This window comes from Lygodium microphyllum, chromosome 13, assembly GCF_053477565.2.
Source record: "Lygodium microphyllum isolate KBCC chromosome 13, Lygodium_microphyllum_v1.1.10, whole genome shotgun sequence".
Classification (NCBI taxonomy): domain Eukaryota; kingdom Viridiplantae; phylum Streptophyta; class Polypodiopsida; order Schizaeales; family Lygodiaceae; genus Lygodium; species Lygodium microphyllum.
Window position 1 is genome coordinate 151,915,565 of NC_141147.1, and position 17,539 is coordinate 151,933,103.

The 17,539-nt window shown below is 39.6% G+C and overlaps 1 protein-coding gene across 1 annotated transcript in view; it reads left to right on the top strand.

Annotated features, from left to right (window-relative positions):
* The window catches only part of LOC148027357 (uncharacterized), a 99,705-nt gene extending 91,142 nt beyond the window's left edge, over nt 1–8,563 (top strand). Inside the window, exons 11-14 of the mRNA XM_087691925.1 lie at nt 4,754–4,839; nt 4,937–5,549; nt 6,029–6,106; nt 7,349–8,563. Coding sequence (XP_087548051.1) covers nt 4,754–4,839; nt 4,937–5,549; nt 6,029–6,106; nt 7,349–8,416 — 1,845 coding nt within the window. The 3' untranslated portion in view covers nt 8,417–8,563. The remainder of the gene's footprint in view (nt 1–4,753; nt 4,840–4,936; nt 5,550–6,028; nt 6,107–7,348) is intronic.
* The last annotated feature ends 8,976 nt before the right edge of the window (nt 8,564–17,539 follow it).

A 17,539-nucleotide genomic window follows, 5' to 3' on the forward strand; every position in this document is an offset into this window, starting at 1 on the left:
CTTGTAATAATCTTTGCGTGGCTGCAAGGTCCCATTGAAGTGCTCTCTCCTCCTCCCAGCTCTGCTGCCTGGACTGTATGGCTGCCTCTTGGCAAATTCTGCTCGACTCGGCTAGGGCCTCTGCAATCTCCTTTGGGACCCGGTATCTCCTGACCCACTCCTTGGTTCAAACTTGCTCAATCTGTATCGTCACCTCCTCCCTCCTATAGATCGAGTCAGGGATCTAGTGTCAGAAGAATCGAGCAATGATCGGACAATACGGTGTTTGCCAATTGCCCAACCTGGCCTCCACGAGAGCCACCCCACTCTCCCACATAAAACTTGTTCAACTGCTCCAACAAGTCTCCACCTAGCCGCTTGTATCCCCAAGAGAAGTCTAGCAACCTCTCCCTCCTATGGAAGGCAGGGTCTCTCCAAGCATCGCGTGCTCCTATTGCCAGTAGAAAGACTTCCCATGCCTCCTGCTCCTCCCTAGCCATGCCGTGGTAGTTTTTGCCTTTGCCCTGCTGGTCCTCCAAAGCTTGAAGGTTGTTGAAGTCTCCTCCAACGATCTAGGAGTCCACCTCTAGGAGTCCATCCGCGATCTCCACCCAGAACCTGCTGCGTGCCCTAACCTCCTTAGGGGCATAGACATTGAGGACTCCAAGGCAGGAGTCCCCAAATATCCAATCTGATCCATAGAACCCTCCTTGCCACTATCGTCCCGTAGTCTCGTACACATGCAATGAGACTCGGGCCAATAGAGGTGCATACGCCTCCACTTCTGTCATGGGCACCTATGGCATGCTCTCAGTAGGGGTGCGAGCTGCCCAGGAGTACCTTCCCCACCTGCTGGGCCTGGGTGGGAGTGAGCTTGTGCTCCTGTAGAAGTAAGATGTCGATCCGTCCGGCAAGGGCAGGTTGCAGCTCCTGTGGAACAATCAACTTCCTGGAACCACGTGCCCCACTGTAGTGGAGACTATTCACATTCGAGGATGCAAGGTGTAAGCTCATGGGGAAACTTGCACTGACCGAACAAGCATCTGTTCAGTGTGGAGGGTGCTAATGAGGAGGAAAAACTATGGGGCATGGAAGTACGCTTTGCTACAGGTCTGGACGGCGAACTCCAGTTCTCCATGGTGGCCCTCGGTCGAACCAAAGGGGTGATAGATGCTCTAGGTAGCACTATCAATGTGTCTATCACCCATGCTGAGAGTCGTGACTCTGTACACTGGTAGAAACGGGCCGCTTGTGCTAGGGGCCACTCGATCACATCCCTCGGAGCTCTCCACTGCGGGGGGACTTTGAGAGAAAGATAGAAATTAGTTGAAATTTCAAAGAAAGACAAGGCATTGATGTCAAGCATCTGACTAGGAGCAGCGACAACGTACTAGTTGCACCATTTTGGTAATGGATCTCAAAGTCAAGCTCTTACATAAGCTCTATCCATCTTGCCTTGTGGCCATAGAGATTGAGTTGATCATAGAGTTACTTTTATGATTGGTGGTTAGTCCAAATAATAAACTGAACATTGTCACATAATAATGCTAAGTGCATGGATGGCTGCCAACTATACCTTCTATTGGGTGGTATAACGTGTGCGAGCATCCACACATTCCTTCACTTACTTTTTCAGTTACTTCTATTGCATTTACTCTCACATAGATACATTTTTCACTTTAACACACTAGCCAAAGCATCTCAATATGAAATATGTAGTATACAAGTTCTTCTATTTACATGTTGGCTTTTGTATGTTTCGGTTCAAGTCTTATAGTACAAGTATTTCTCAGTCCTAAACTTAGTTAAATGTTTATTTTCTCAATAATTACCTTAGTGAGTATTGCTTTCATCAATGTGGAGATGGATATAGTATCTTCTCTCTTGAGATTGGGTCTCGGGCATTCTTTCCTTTCAACTGAGGTGTTTTTGTGATTTACCCCCAATTACTACACAAATAGTTGTTTCTTCTCCTGTCAAGTGAACCATTACCTTGGAGGTTGTGTCTTTGCATTCTTGACTAGCACAAGAGCCATTTCATAAGGTGAAGTTTTGGATATATCTACAATACTTGGTCAACCTTGGAGCCATCTTGCAAGATGAGAGTACGTGCTTGTCCCAATGCACAGATGGCTCTCTTGGCGATTCTCGACGAGAATTGGAGCCATCTCTCGAGGTTTAGGTTTGGGGCTTGATATTAAGTATGAGCATTGTTTCTAGGGCTTAGATGGTTGACACTGCTTTGGCTCTTCTAGTTGAGGGGTGTTAGGTCTACCTTCATCAGTTTTCATCTTGGTTCCAACACCACACAAAGATCCAAATTAGGTAGCATTGACATCCATGGTTGAGAAGGGTTTTCTACCCTTCATTTGGTAACTTTGGATTTGCATTGCTATCATAGCAAACCAATATTCAATTCAAGCTTGAAAAAAAAGAGTAATTGGTTTGGTCCTTGTAAAATGCATTGCAGTAGGTACTACCTTACATTTCTCTAAGTTTCGATGTATTTTCCATGATATATTGGCTATACTTCAAGGATTTCACCTAGCAGAATTGATCTGTAGATACATAATGATATTGTTACCTTCAATGTCGGCCTCCAATCAACTATAGAGTATTCAAAAATGCATGTGAACACTTAAATCTGCCAAGCCCTAAACTGGCAACCAACATTTGATCCCAAGTTCATGGAGCATTTGCGTCAACAACTATCATCCATAGTCCCCATCCAATCCCTCATTGTTCCTCTTGCAAAAGAAGGGATTTCTCACCATCAAATTGTGAGGAAATCACTTTTTTCACAACAAACTTGTTTAGAAAGTGCACAAGGCTTGAGATCTTAGAGGAGGAGAGGATCTCAACTTTCAATGCTGTAATAATCTGTTTTGATAAAAAATTGGTAAAAAACAATGGCATACCTTGTTGTAAATGGAGTTATAGAGTTGTCAAATAGATTTTCGAGGTAAAGAAGAAAAGATTGGATGCTGTCCACACTTCATTCTTGTTGTCAACTCACGTTCCTTGTTTGAAACCTTTAATTTTTGCAATAAAGAAAATAAGAATGTATGTCTCCAAACTTGTGTTTCTCAAATGAGAAAGAAAGAGGTCTCAAATAGCTAAGATTTGCTTTCTAAATGAGTAACTGGTTGCTGCTACACCAATCTCCTTTTTGATTAAGGGCTAATTAATGACTTGGTTATTAGTTATAAGTGAGTTGCTCATTGGACCAAACTTAAGCTTTAGGCCACGCCTTATGACTTAAGTGAGCTGGTTATTTGATGCGAAACTTTCAAATGATCACTAAACCTAAGGTGCAAACTTTCAATTAATAAAAGTTCCACATTGCCCGGATGAAGGTGGGAGGGTAGGTCACCTATATATAGGCAAAAAAGAGGCAAAACCCTAAATATGGTCAAATCCCTAAAAATGGCCAAAAGTACTAAAACAGAAATGCACTAATGTGCTCTCCATCTAAAGTGTCTAACACACATAAAATAATAGACAAATACAATGTCAGAGCTCCTAATGACCTTGTTTGACTTAGATTGAGGTTCAAAAGTAGGAGATGACCACACAAGACACACATGACTGCTAACAAGAACCACAGTCCTTAGGGTAGGGGGATGTCAAAGAAGACACTGAATAGATGTGGATATCGTTTAATCTATAATCAGCATAGCTATAAAAACCTAGGTTCTTAATGAATGTTATCCTTGCCCTCAAAGTTCTAAATCTTCATCTTGCCTCCAATATTACTTTATATGATCTACATAATATCTAAAGTAATTAATCAAATCCATCCATGAGCAGAGTCTCTAAGCATGCGTCAAAATATATGCCAATTTTCTTCTTCCTCATGCCGCGACACCTATGAAGCACTGCGTAGTTGGTGCAATCTAGGTTAAGCTAGTAAATTGCAACAAAAAAGAAATCACCAAAATTTATTCCTTAGGTTACTTGCACTTTTAATAGAAAATTCGTGGAAACAAATAGAGATCAAAGTATTCTCAATGTAGTCATAGGCTCCCATATGGTCATCTGCTGGTTTCTTTAAATGCACCAAAATTTCCTTAAGATTAGCACTCCTCGAATAAAATGCTAGAAAGTAAAATTTCAAAGTTCTCTACAGTTTTATCCAATTATTTGTACTTCGAGATTGTCACATGGTGGCATACTAACTTTCCACATGATGTAGCTTTGAAAGCTTGAAGGTGCTATAATGTATTCATGCTGAGGTGTTAGCCTTGTGTAAACATAACAAGTTTTCATTTATCTTTCAACACACACGATTTATATGCTGTATATCATGTTGTAGACAAGGACAATTTCATGTGTATGATTTAACATTTATTATCATGATTGCAACAGGAATAGGCTTTTTGACAAGCCAATTCAGTAGGGATAGTACTGCTCTCTAGTGGGATGTATTAGATGAAGTTTTTCCGTTCATCTAGCCAGCAGAGTTAACTCTGTGGAAATAATTCTAGAATCTTGTCTATTCCCTAGGGGTGTGAACGAGTTTCTTGGTTATTATCATCTTTGTCAAAGCTTTCATGAATACCTCCTGTACGGATATGTTTGAGGAGCTGTGCCAATTCATCTAGCTGGTGGAGTTAACTCTCAATGGATAAAACCCCTAGAATGTTGTCTGTTCCCTAGGGGTGTGAACCAGTTTCTTGATCAGTACCATGTTTGTCAAAGCTTTCATGAATACCTCCTGTACAGATATATTTGAGGACTTGTGCCTTTCATTCATTTCTTAATTTTGTTGCAGATGCTGAATAGCTTAGTGATTGATTATGAGCATACGACATACGGTCCTGCTAAGTGGAAAAAACTCGCAAAGTTTCTACAAAGCAGGTGATTTATTATCACTGGTCTGTGTTTTGAGGTCCTCTCAGTTTAACATGTGAAGCTGGGTTTTGTTAATGGTGATGTTTCTTGAATGCTTTAACAGTCTGGAGGGTCCATTGTCAGACATGACTAATAGGTTAAAGTCCCAGAGTCTAGCTGAAAACAGTGTACTTCAGTTGAAGTGCCAATCTCTGGAGGAGAGATTAGCTAATACAAGGAAACAGTTAGAAGCTTCAAAAAGAGATGAGCAGGACTGGAAAAAGAGGTATGAGTCTGCAGTTGCTGACAGCAAGGTCTCTGAAGATGCGGCAGCTACAAGGTATGCAGCTCTTCAAAAGATGCACAATGCGTTGGAGGCAAAGTTTGCAGCACTCTCTCTTGAGCTTGAGGCCTATGGTAAAGAGACATTGGACTGGAGAAGCAAGTATGAGCATTTGTTATCTGATGAAAATGCTGTAGAAAAACGTATGACTCTGGAGATTGAGGCTCTACAAAGCAGGTGCAGTGCTGCAGAAGGAAGGCTGGCTGCTACACGGGAACAGCTAGAGTCTGCCAAGGAAGAGGCTGCTGAATGGAAGAGGAAACATGATAGTGTCATGGAAGAGTGTCGAACAACGTCAGAGAAGTATTCAGCAATGTGTGATCGCATTAGTGCGCAGGCAGTTTCTCGTCAGGATGCTTTGCGAGAGGAGTTTTCAACAACCATCGCCTTGAAGGTTCATGCTGACTTCTTGCACAACAGATTCTCTGTAAAGTTTTTCAGTATTTTTGCTTTCTGTTATCACAAACTATATATTTTGTATCTGCTTCATTGCACCTATTTCTAATAGTGGTAAGAAGCTACTTAGTTTCACTCTGTGGGAGGGGTAATTGTTAAGATTGTTAATTTACTGGGTACCTTTTAGTTCATTGGACTATGCGTGTTTATAAGGAATTTAAATGTGGGGTGGTTTACCTTTTTCGATTACGGCGTTTGGATTGGGGGGGGGGGGGGGGAACTGATTTTCAAATGCGTGTTTATAAGGAATCTAAATGTGGGGTGGTTTACCTTTTTCGATTATGGCGTTTGGGGGGGTACTGATTTTCAAATCAAGATTCATGAACGACATTAGTTCTAGAGGGAGCTTTACTTCAATAATCTCCAAGCAGATTAATTAGTGCTAACTCAAGATCTATATATCTGATGTCTGTTCAGGAAAAGGAACTCAAAGATTCTGAGTCAAAATTAGAAGAAGATGAACGGAATTTGGCTGCATTACAGATGAAACTTGAGGTAAGTTGCTTGAGATTATTTGGATTGAAGCAACAGCTTTCAAAACCCTGCAAACATTATGTTAGTATCGAGTTCTTTTTGTAAACTTGTAGTCTTCTGTTCTGCATGATTGCATAACAATTCTCTGTAGTACTGGGAGAGTAGTGTATATATGCATTTTTCTATTGCATGACAATCAAGGCAGGGCCTTTTGCTGCCTATGGAACTGGTGCGTAACAATTCTCTACAGCACTGCAAGGGTAGTGTATATATGCACTTTTCTATTGCATAACAGTCAAGGCAGGGCCTTTTGCTGCCTATGGTGGGGTTTATTGACTTATCATCTGGGGGTTCATATGTGTGCGCCAGTACTGCAGGCATGCCCAGTTTAATACTTCTTTGGTCTATTATGTGCATTGAGTTGCCCAACTATTCAGGGTAATGTGGTGTAAAGAACTGCATTGAGTGCAGACTCCTAGTTTTAAAGCTTTGACTTCAACATAGAACAAAGAAATCGCTGGGCTATTGAGCCAGCTGACTATCCAGGACAATTTGGTTTGAACAGCCGCATTGATTGCAGAGTCGTCGTCAAAGAAATGTCTGTCAGAGATTGATAATAATCGATAATGTCTGTGCCCTAAGATAAACCAAAACATTGATGGACAGAAGTATATGTCCGTTGAAGATTGAGAAAAAGCTAGAGCTAGCATTCAGTTACATAGTTGATTTCTTCGTCCAGAATACCTTACTAAATTAGTGATTTGCTTTCTCATACTCCATCTGTCATCACATTGGCTGATTAGAGCACACAAATCTGTGAAGGCTTTGCATGATTTATGGGTTTGGAGTCAGACAGACGAGATTTTGAGATGTCTAGTGCTTCCAGTTTCAGGATCCCCTCCCCTGCTGAAGGCCTGATTGTTTGTGGAAATTGTTCATCTTCTATTTGTATTTATAATAAGCTTTTGTATGCATGTGAGGTGTGCTTTTGTGTCTTGGTGGGAGGGTGAATGGATATGGGTGCTGTCAGGGAAGAGGAAGTGTCCTCAGTTTAAAAATGAAGTGAATAAGGGTCAAAGGATGCATCTTTTGGAAATAAAGTTGTTTGTCATTGAAGGGGTGTTGCTTTATTAGGCTGACAATCCTATTATAGCCCTAACTCTAACATTAAGCTAGAGGAGGCCGCATTCAGTAGTCGCTTGGTGGGCCTTTAATTGTCCTAGGTTTTAATTGACTGACTACCAGTTTTATGTTTGTTTCCAGGACCAGATATTGAAACATGATGTGCAGGAACAGGAGCTTAGTCTCCTTACGTCTGAGCTGAAGCAAGCGAAGGCCCTTGCCGATGCTGCAAAAGCTGCTGCTCTTTCATCAGAGAAAGAACTTCGAGTGTTGAAGCAGGAATGTTCTCATCTAGAAGAGAGATTCAATGTTGAAACTAAAAGGCTGGAAGAAGTGGAAGCCAAATACAGATCAGCCCAGCAAGAAGCCAAATTGGCCGTTGAAAGAGCCGAAAAGGCTCGCGATGAGGCTTCACAAGCAGAGAAGGACAAATTAGAGGCGAATCGGCTAGCAGCTGAAAGGCTTGCAGCACAAGAAAGGTCTGACAGAAGAGCTGAAACCCTGGCTAGAGAGAAAGAGGAGCTATTGCAGGACTTGAAGAGGTTACGATTGCTGGAAGAAGATTCGGAAATGAGAATGAAGTCCATAGATAGGCAACTGGAGGATAGAGAGAGGGAGATGGAGGAGCTTCTGGATTCTGCTCATAAACAAAGGGCAAATACCATTCAAGTCCTTGAGACCTTGTTAGCATCGGAGAGGCGGGCCTGCGCAGATGCCAATGCGCGTGCTGAGGCTTTGTCTTTGCAGTTGCAGGCTACCCAAAGTCAACTGGACTCCTTACAACGCGAGTTTTCAACAACCCGCCTGAATGAGACTGTGCTGGACAGCAAGCTGAGGACATGTCAGGGGCACCACAGTAGTGGCAAAGCAACCCCTCCAAGCAAGAGACCGAGAGACGACAATGGCGAGCCTCTGCAGGAAATACAAGTGGATGATGCTGATGGGGCCATGAAAAAGCGTGCCTGTGTTCTGATTGATGACACTGGCAACAGGGCTGATGGTGGTGAAGACAATAGGGGCAACGCTGGAAAGCCTGACAGTTCCAGTACGAACAACGAAGCAAACGAAGATGAGTACTTGAAATTCACAGTTCCAAAGCTTAGGCAGGAATTAACTAATGCAGGGTTTGCTGAAGAGCTACTGCAGTTGCGCAGTGCTGCAAAGAAAGATATTATCAGCCTATATGAGAGATTGATCCTACACAAGTAGGAATGCTTCTTTTCATTCTTCCTACCCTGGAACTGCATGGCGCATCAGAAAAATACCTTTCCTCCGAGGCTGCGGCATGTGCCCTGTACTACTTTTATGTAAAAGGATGCACAGTATTCTGCAGTAAATTTTGGTAGGCATTTTGTAGAGAGAGAGAGAGAGAGAGAGAGAGAGAGAGAGTGTGTGTGTGTGTGTGGGTTTGTACAGAAATACCGATGCTTTGTGGTTGATATACAATGGTTTATGTAAAGGCAGCAAGAGTCTTTTCATAGGATCTCTCATCTACTAGGCCAAGACCTCTCTCTCTCTCTCTCTCTCTCTCTCTCTCTCTCTCTTTTCATGAATTAGTGTAAATTAATTTAAGGAAATATTTAGACGAGGCCTTCAGGCCAACTCTTGTAATTAAAAAAAAAAAAGAAGAAGCTCGTGTGCTCATTGTATTGAGGTGACTCGTTTGACGTAATCCTGGTAAGTGCATTCATTGTTCATTTATTTACTTATTTATTGTAGGATACGCTTATAATAAGAAATTGCTAATTAAGGCAAACAATAAAAGATTAAACGAACACATACCTAGAGATGTCTTACTACAACAGTGGATTCTGTGAGGTTAGTGCAACATGTGATGTCCGTGTGCTACAAATCTCCTTTATTTAGAAGAGCTTTTGAAACGTTAACAATTTACTATTTCGAGAGCTAATAAAGTTTAGACAGTTCATGAAAGTAGAGCTAAGTGTCATGATCACATGCTTCACTTGTGGAAGTCACAACTTCCCTGTCAAGGAAAGCTTTTCTCTAGAGGCAATGTGCTACAAGCCCCAAAGATATCAAGTTGCAAATGTATATTTTGTACTACTTGTGATAAGTTGGGTGCATCTTTTCATTTCTTGTCTAGTTGCTAGACAAGTTTGGGAATTCATTTCCTAAATGTGGACCTCACTAACAATTTAGACAATGCTTATGTTGTTAGGTCTTGGACAAGATGACTTCCACAACCAAGTCGCAATCTCGTCATCCGTGCTTCTTTCACTTCATGCAATGGACTAATCTTTGGCACACTTGGTGAACTAGAAATGCTTTTATATTTGATTCGGCCTCAAGTATTTGCAGCCATGTGGGTTGAGTGAGACGCTTGTAGATTTCTTCAACAGTTTCGATTGGCCTCATAACAGAAGTGGTTGCCCCATGCATGGACACTATTTGTTGCACCCTTGTGCCCTCTTGGCAATCCCCTTGTTTGTTCCTGTTGTGGATTTGGTGCTCAATAGTTTTTAGAGAGTTTCTTCTCGTGTAGAAAGATGTTTTGATAGCTTGATGGCTTCATGTGAGTTGTTAAAATTCTCTACTCGCAGAGGGTGTATGGAGCCCCCACAAGAGGAGGGAGCTGCTCACTTTTAAGGCAAAAACTAGACTAGGAAAAAGGACCACTATCTTTTATACATTCATAGCCTTATTTGCTTCCCCACCACAACAAAGTGTATAAAGCATGCTGAGACTAGTTGCTTGGCTTGGTCTTAAATTATCAGCCTTTACACTCTTAACAATGCAAGCACATCTCACATGTGTCCCATTTTTCAATTATCTTGAGAAAGCTTTCAGATTTTTGAGTCTTCCCATTGATATTGTATACAATGACTTGTTTATATTGATTCCATATAATTCATTGGATGAGCTCATGAGAGTATTGATAGAGCTGTTACATACACGAGTAGCACATACATTTCTCTAGACCATAGCCTTCTCCAAGACTCTACAAACACTCCCCTTAGAATAGTTGGTACTATTGATGATCGGGAAGGAAAACATCTCAACCAAACTTGTCTTGATGCTTACCTAGAAGTTGAGAAATGCAGTTAGAACAATGTCTTGTATGTGCTAGTTCTTGCAACTAAAGCACCATTAAATAAGTGATTGTTAGAATTTTGATTCTATGTGTAAATGCTCCACTAAATTGATAAGAATGGCCATGACTCTTGGGGATTTGGAGATGCAATAAGTTATTGTGCCATTTGACATTAATGATGCTAATATTTGTCTATTGTTGTATTGTTGGTGATGTTGGTGTCTAACCTTAATGATGTTGGTAATGCTAGACGTGTTGGCATCTAATGTGAAGGTTGTTGATAATGTTGGTAATGCCAGATGTGTTGGCATCTAATGTGAAGGATGTTGATAATGTTGGTTGGCATGTTGTTATTGACAATCCATAGCCATGGATAATGACATTGGTATAGTCTAATACTATGGAGGTGCAGCATTTTTGGTTGATGAGAGGATGCAACTACTTAACCTTGCTATAGGAGAAGGGGATGGACTTTGTTGAAATATTCTCACCAATAGTCAAGACGACCACCCTTCCTACAGTTCTTGCTTTGGTTACTAGAGAGAATATGGAGTTGGTTCAGATGCATATAAAGATTGCTTTCTTGTGTTGGGACCTGCATGAGAATATTTACATGAAGCAACCTGAGGGGTTTGTTATGGAAGGCAAGGAGTAGTCTGTGTGCAAGCTACATAAGAGCTTATATTGTTTGAATCAGGCTCCCACAGATTCATACCATAAGTTCGATGTCTTTATGTGGTCTCGAGGGTACACTCAGAGAGATTGATTATTATCTATACATGAAGAAGGCTAGGGATGGTAGCCTTATGATCTTGATTCTTTATGTCAATGATATGTTGATAATTGGGAAGTTAGTCATGGATGTGGATACTTTAGAAAAAAGATTGCATGAAACCTTTGACATGGAGGGCAATGCTTGTCACATTCTTAATACGCATTGTGCAAGATCGTGATAAACAAATACTATATTAGTCTCAAAAAGAATACATTAGGAAGGTATTGGAGTGTTTCAATGGAGAGAGGGAAGACTATTAGTATTTAATTACCTTCATATTTCAAACATAGCCAAGAGGATAACCCATAGTCATATGAGTAGGAGATTGAAATGGCCAAGGTTCCTTATGCATCCATAATTGGTATCTTGTTGTATACCATGGTTGCTACATGTCTAAACATTGCTTATACATTGGGAGTAATTGATAGATATATATAAAACCTTGGTAAGAAGCATTGGGAGGTAGGAAAGAGCATTGCAAGATACTTGAATGACACTAGGTCTATGTGCATATACCTCGGAAGGAAGAATGCATATGTTCATGGATATGTAAATACTGATTTCGCAGGGAGTATAGACTCTAAGAGATCTACCACATTTTTGTCTTCACTTTCATAGGTGGTGCAATATCTTGAATCTCTTGATTGTAGCCATGTATGGCTATATCTACCATTGAGGTAGAATATGTTGTAGCCATTGAGGCCTACAAGGAACCTATATGGCTTACTCATCTAGGAGACTTCCACATTGTGAGAGAGGAACCTACATTGTAGTGCGATAGTCAGAGTGCCATTCAATTAGCATGGAATCCTATCTTTCATGTGAAGACATAGCACACTAAGGTGAAGCATCAGTTCATCAAGGAGGTGCTTGAGAACAAGCGTATTGAGCTTGTCAAGCTCCATATGGACGATAACCTTGCAAATTTTCTCATGAAGAGTTTACCTTCTAAGCACTTTGCATAGTATGGAGTATTGATAGGCATTGGATAATATTTTCACTTTCTTTTTATACTCCCATAAAGACACATTATAGCCGAATGGGCACCCCTTGTATGCATACACATTGCACAATCATATATAAATGAAGATAACAAAAAATAAGGGTACCATTCATTTCTTACCCACATAAGTCTCTTGTGTTCTTCTCTCTCTCAACCTTCTTAAACTTCTTAGCTTCTATCGCACATCCAACCATTGCTTTTCTCTCATATTCATAATTACTTCTTTTCGCAGGGAATGTCCAACTCCGTTGTGATGTCATGTCTTGAAAAACAATAAAGATTCCCCTTGATGACGAGGCTTCAATCTTCAAGGTACTCTATCTCAAGTTTGAAGGACTATAAATCAATTCCTTTTTACTCTAGCTTAGGATTATCCTTTCTAATGAGTCTTCATAGCTCTCACAATCCTATTAAACTCACATATATTATCAGTCTTCTTATATGGCATTGTGGCTCAAAGAAAAGAGAAGAAAGAAAATTATGCACCCATGAATATAGCATTGCACCTAGGGGTCTCTAAGTTAGGTACACTCATTGGCCGGTTAGCTAGCTCTGTCCCTAATTTGCTAGCCTTGCTTCATACTCATATGGCACACAAATTTAGGACCCATCAAGGGCAGGACACACTTGGGGGTCTCATGCCACCTATCATTAGACCTATCTCCCTAAGTCACATACACTATTTTCTCCTTCCCCTTCCACTTCACGAGTGCCAATACACCATCATGAATGTACAGTCAACCAGACATATCAATAGAGAGTCACAAAGTCTAAAGCTTCTACTAGTTGTTGCTTCATTGACAACCATGTCTCTCTAATTTATGGGGCTTAAATTTTCCATCATATAGTTCTTGTCACATTTCTCTTCAAAAATTTTTCTTTAGCTAGCACAATGCTTTCCATTTGCATCCACCAATGTGCACCTTGCTTCATTGAAACTTTGACAAGAAGAAATTGTGGAGCTATCTTCTAATTATGTAATAGCCTATGCCAAAACATGCACTCACATAGTAATTGTATCATAACCTATACACAGGTTGGGCCCTCAACTATGGGACAACACTCGAGGCTTACCCATCTCCCAATCCAACAAAATGTTCAGTGTACACAAAACCGACTAGCACTTCCCTAGGGAGAAAAGGTACGAGAGGTATTCCCTTGCATGTACAAGCAAATATGATAGTTCATAGCTTCCACCCTAAGCTAAAACCTTCCATTGGTGATACCACCTTTGATCACCCCATTTTAGATCTAAATGGCCTTAGCAACAAAGAATCCCCATCTCACTGCAATCACAACATAGTATGCCGTGCGCCTATAAGAACATTGAAAACTTTTGGGAGATGAACTCACCACCGTTATCACTCAATGTCCCAATACAACACCCATGTAATTTTGCACTAGTGGGACCCATGTGGAGAAATATAAAAGGACTCCAAATTCAGCCTTTAGGAAGAATACCCACATAGATAAGAAAAAGTCATCCACTAGTACAAAAAGTATAGTGCTCCATTTAAGACTAGCTTGCTAAGGTCATCATTAATCAAGTCAAGGAGTGCCTTGAGTCTACGTGTGGTCTACTGAAGGTATAGTGTGTGGTGTTGCTTCCCCATTTGACATACTTTACAAACATGGGTAGTTTTAAACATGAACTCTCAATAAAGTGCAAGTGCTAGATTTATTTTCTAGAAAATTATTATTTTTAGAGCTTCAATGTACTATTTATGCACACTTGTATCTTTTCATGGATATTATTATCGTTGTACTATTTTGTGAGAACCAAGTGCACTCTCATGCACACCGTAATATTTTCCACAGTTATATTTGGCACACCTATATTTGTTGTGTGGGTTTCACACATGAAAATGTACTTGCAATGGTCTAGGCTAGGTCTAGTCAGGTTAAGGTAGAAGTGTACAACAAGGGTAGACCAGCCAAGAGTCCAAAAAGTGGGTAGGATGTCAAAACGAGGGGTGCAAATCCTAATTCATAGTTGTGAAAACCCTAAAATGAAAAATATATGAAACCCCAATTCATACCCTTAATAAGAAGATGAAATATGTTTTGTGTTCATGCCACAAAGTTGGATTTTCTCCATTGTTAAATGATGCCATTGCTAATGATATTTCTTTCAACTTTCCTTCACCTTGACGAAGAGTAGGATCTATCATCTAGCCTTGATAGTGAGTAAGATTATTAATTGGGTAGAAAAACTTGTCTATTCTAGATTGTTATGGGCTTGTGCAATTTATAGCACAAATTTTTCCAAAAGATCCTCCTACTATATCATTGGAGAAAATACTTTGATGGAGACTCTAGTTGGTCAGAGGGTTTGAACAATGAGCTTCATAATCCTTCAATTGAGACACCATGTGCATAGAGACCACATGTTAAAGGCTCCATTGAGTGATCTAATGGTGTATAGGTCTACCAAGGTGAGATACACAATTAGAAGACTTAGTTTTGAGGATTATGTAACCCATCATTATGCTTATATGTGGTGAAGGTGGCGAAGGATATTGAGCCCACTTGTTTTGAGGAGGTTTTTGGTCATGCTCATCAGGATGCAAAAATGGATGAGGAGATGGCTACAATAGAGGCCAATATTGTTGCGAGCAACGAATGAGTGGTTTGCGCGTAGCGAATAGAAGAAGCTTCCTTTTTCTCTCTTGTACTCATAAAATTGCATACGACTCATGAGAAATTAAAAATAGACTAAAAGAGAAGGTAAAGTAAGATGAAGTGGCTCAAGATTGGGTTCAATCTCCCCCCGACATGAAGTGGGCAGCTCCCTTCATGCCATATTTATAATAATATTATGAAATCTTCTTTGCCCAAGATTTAGGCCCTTTACAATCACTATTTTCATAAAGAGTTTGAGTGAACCAGGAAAAGAGATAGAGTAATCTGAATTAATGGATGCTAGCAATTGTGTATCCCACAACTCTCCACAACCATTAATATTTTATTCGACATATCTTCTAAAAATCTATTTTGCTAATAAATATTTACATAGAGGCTATATGCACAATTTATAAGAAATAGCGGTGCGTCTAATACAATAATCCAATAATTGCCAAATAAATTCTTGAGAAAATAATCTTTAGAATGCTTGTGCGTGACGTGCATTTCCAATTCTCCTTGCTCTACACATCAACTGTAAAAAATTCAGAAAATCATGTTAAAATAATAACCAACTGAATAATTGTAGCTAGCCACATAAATCAATTAATTTGGAATTCCATAAAATAAATAATTAATTCACGAAGACGTTAATATTTGTGTGGATAAAATGGTACCACCCACGTTCACACTTGCATTGACGCCCAAAAAGGATAGGCGTCCCCATCGAACATCTGCCTAAGACAATTCTTAGGAACATGCATTGCATTGACGGATAACCATTTAAGGCGCTCATCTCGCCAACGTACACACAAAGGAGAACCATTTAAGACGCTCATCCCTTTGCGTAGGTGCCACCTGGCAACATACCCCCGGGGTGGGATAGCAATTGTCCTCAATTGCTATTGACTGGATGTGGAGACAATAAATTGGAAAAAGGTCGCAAATCACGAGCATGCATCCATTGAGCTTTCTCAACAGGATGATTGTGGAATTTGACAAGATAACGAGGATAAGTATTTCCAATTCTAGTGGTCATATAGTCAACATCAATAATTGTTTCAGGGATTAGGATTTCATGGTCATCTGCAATCAAGGGTGGTGATTCATAAACAGGGTGAATAGGAAGAGAACCTTTGAAGGGACGTAAAAGACTAATGTGAAAGGTATTGCGGATTTTCTAATGATGAGGTAGCTCTAATTTATAAGCATTAGGATTAATACAATGGAGAATTTAAAAAGGTCCATAGAAACGAGGAGCTAATTTTACATTTGGGTTCTTTTCTACACTATGGAGTCTACGTTTTTCAACACGTAACCAAACATAATCTCCTTCTTTATAAATCATAGCTTGCCTCTTTTTATTTGCTTGTTTCACATATGATTGTTGGGCCTTTGCTAGTATTTGTTTAACTTGCTCATAAATACTTAAATGATTTTGAATCCAATCGTCAACAGAAGGTATTTTCTGAGTTAAACGAAATGTGGGAGTTGGCAATTTGTGACCATAAACAATTTCAAAAGGTGCCTTTTTTGTAGTAGTGTGAGTGGTATTATTGTAAGCAAATTGTAGAAGGTGCAAATGATTATCCCATGTGGCTAGAGAAGAAATTTTGTAAGCACGGATTAAATCCAAAATTGTGTTATTTGTAGCCTCCGTTTCACCATTAGTCTTTGGATGAAATGCAGAGCTAAAATCAATCTTAGTTCCTAAGTTAGTAAAAAATGTAATCCAAAAATTATTACAGAATCGAAGATCTCGGTCGAACATAATAATTTTCGGCAATCCATGGTGCATAAAAATATGCTTGAGAAATAAGTTAGCGGCTTGGGCAGCACTTAAGGTCTTTTACAAGCAATGAAGTAAGCCTGTTTAGTAAATCTATCAACTATGGTCCATATCATATTATTTTGTGAAAAAGTTTGTGGTAAACCTGTAATGAAGTCCATAGAAATCTGCCCCCAAGGTGAATTAGGGATAGGTAATGGAAGTAATAAACCATATGACTTACCATGATGTCTTTTTATGTGTTGACATACAATGCATTTAGAAACAAAATTAGAGACATCACGTTGCATATTTGGCCAGAAAAAATCCTCATGTAAATTTCTAAGTGTGGAGATAATACCACGATGTCCCATATAAGGAGGCTCGTGTACTTATTACATAATGAAATGACGAAAAGGATTAGTAATACATAACCTTTTTTCATAAAACAGAAAACCATCAGAAACAGAAAAGTTATTAGTAGGGATCCATTGATTGTTAGATAAATTTACCAAAACATCATGAAAATCGGGATCTTGAAGATAAGTATTTTTCATTGTGTCTAATGAAGAAGTAGAAATGACAGAAATATTGTTTAATGATGGCCTACGACTAAGTGCATCGGCTACTACATTTTTCTTACCTGGTTGATATTGGATGAGTGGATGAAAGGATTGAATAAATGATGCCCACTGTATGTGTCTATCAAATATTTGTGGTTGTGATAATAAATGTTTAATACTCTGCTGATCAGTTTTAATCATAAACTCCGAATCCATTAAATAGTGCTTCCATATGCACAATGCATGAAGTACGGCTAATAATTCTTTGTCATACGTACTATATTTAACTTCAGAAGGTTTCAGTTTACAACTAGAGTACCACTTGCATCAGCAAACCACAAGAAAGAATGGTCGATTGAAATCAGGTAACTACAAAACTGGTACATGTGTGAGTGCATGCTTAAGTATTTAAAATGATCATTATTGGCTGTCGCCCCAATGATAAACAAGATGTTTCTTTAATAAAAGAGTTAATGGTAAAGTAAGCAATGAAAAGTTTCTAACAAATTTTTGATAAAAGCTAGCTAGTCCTAGAAATGAACGAACTTC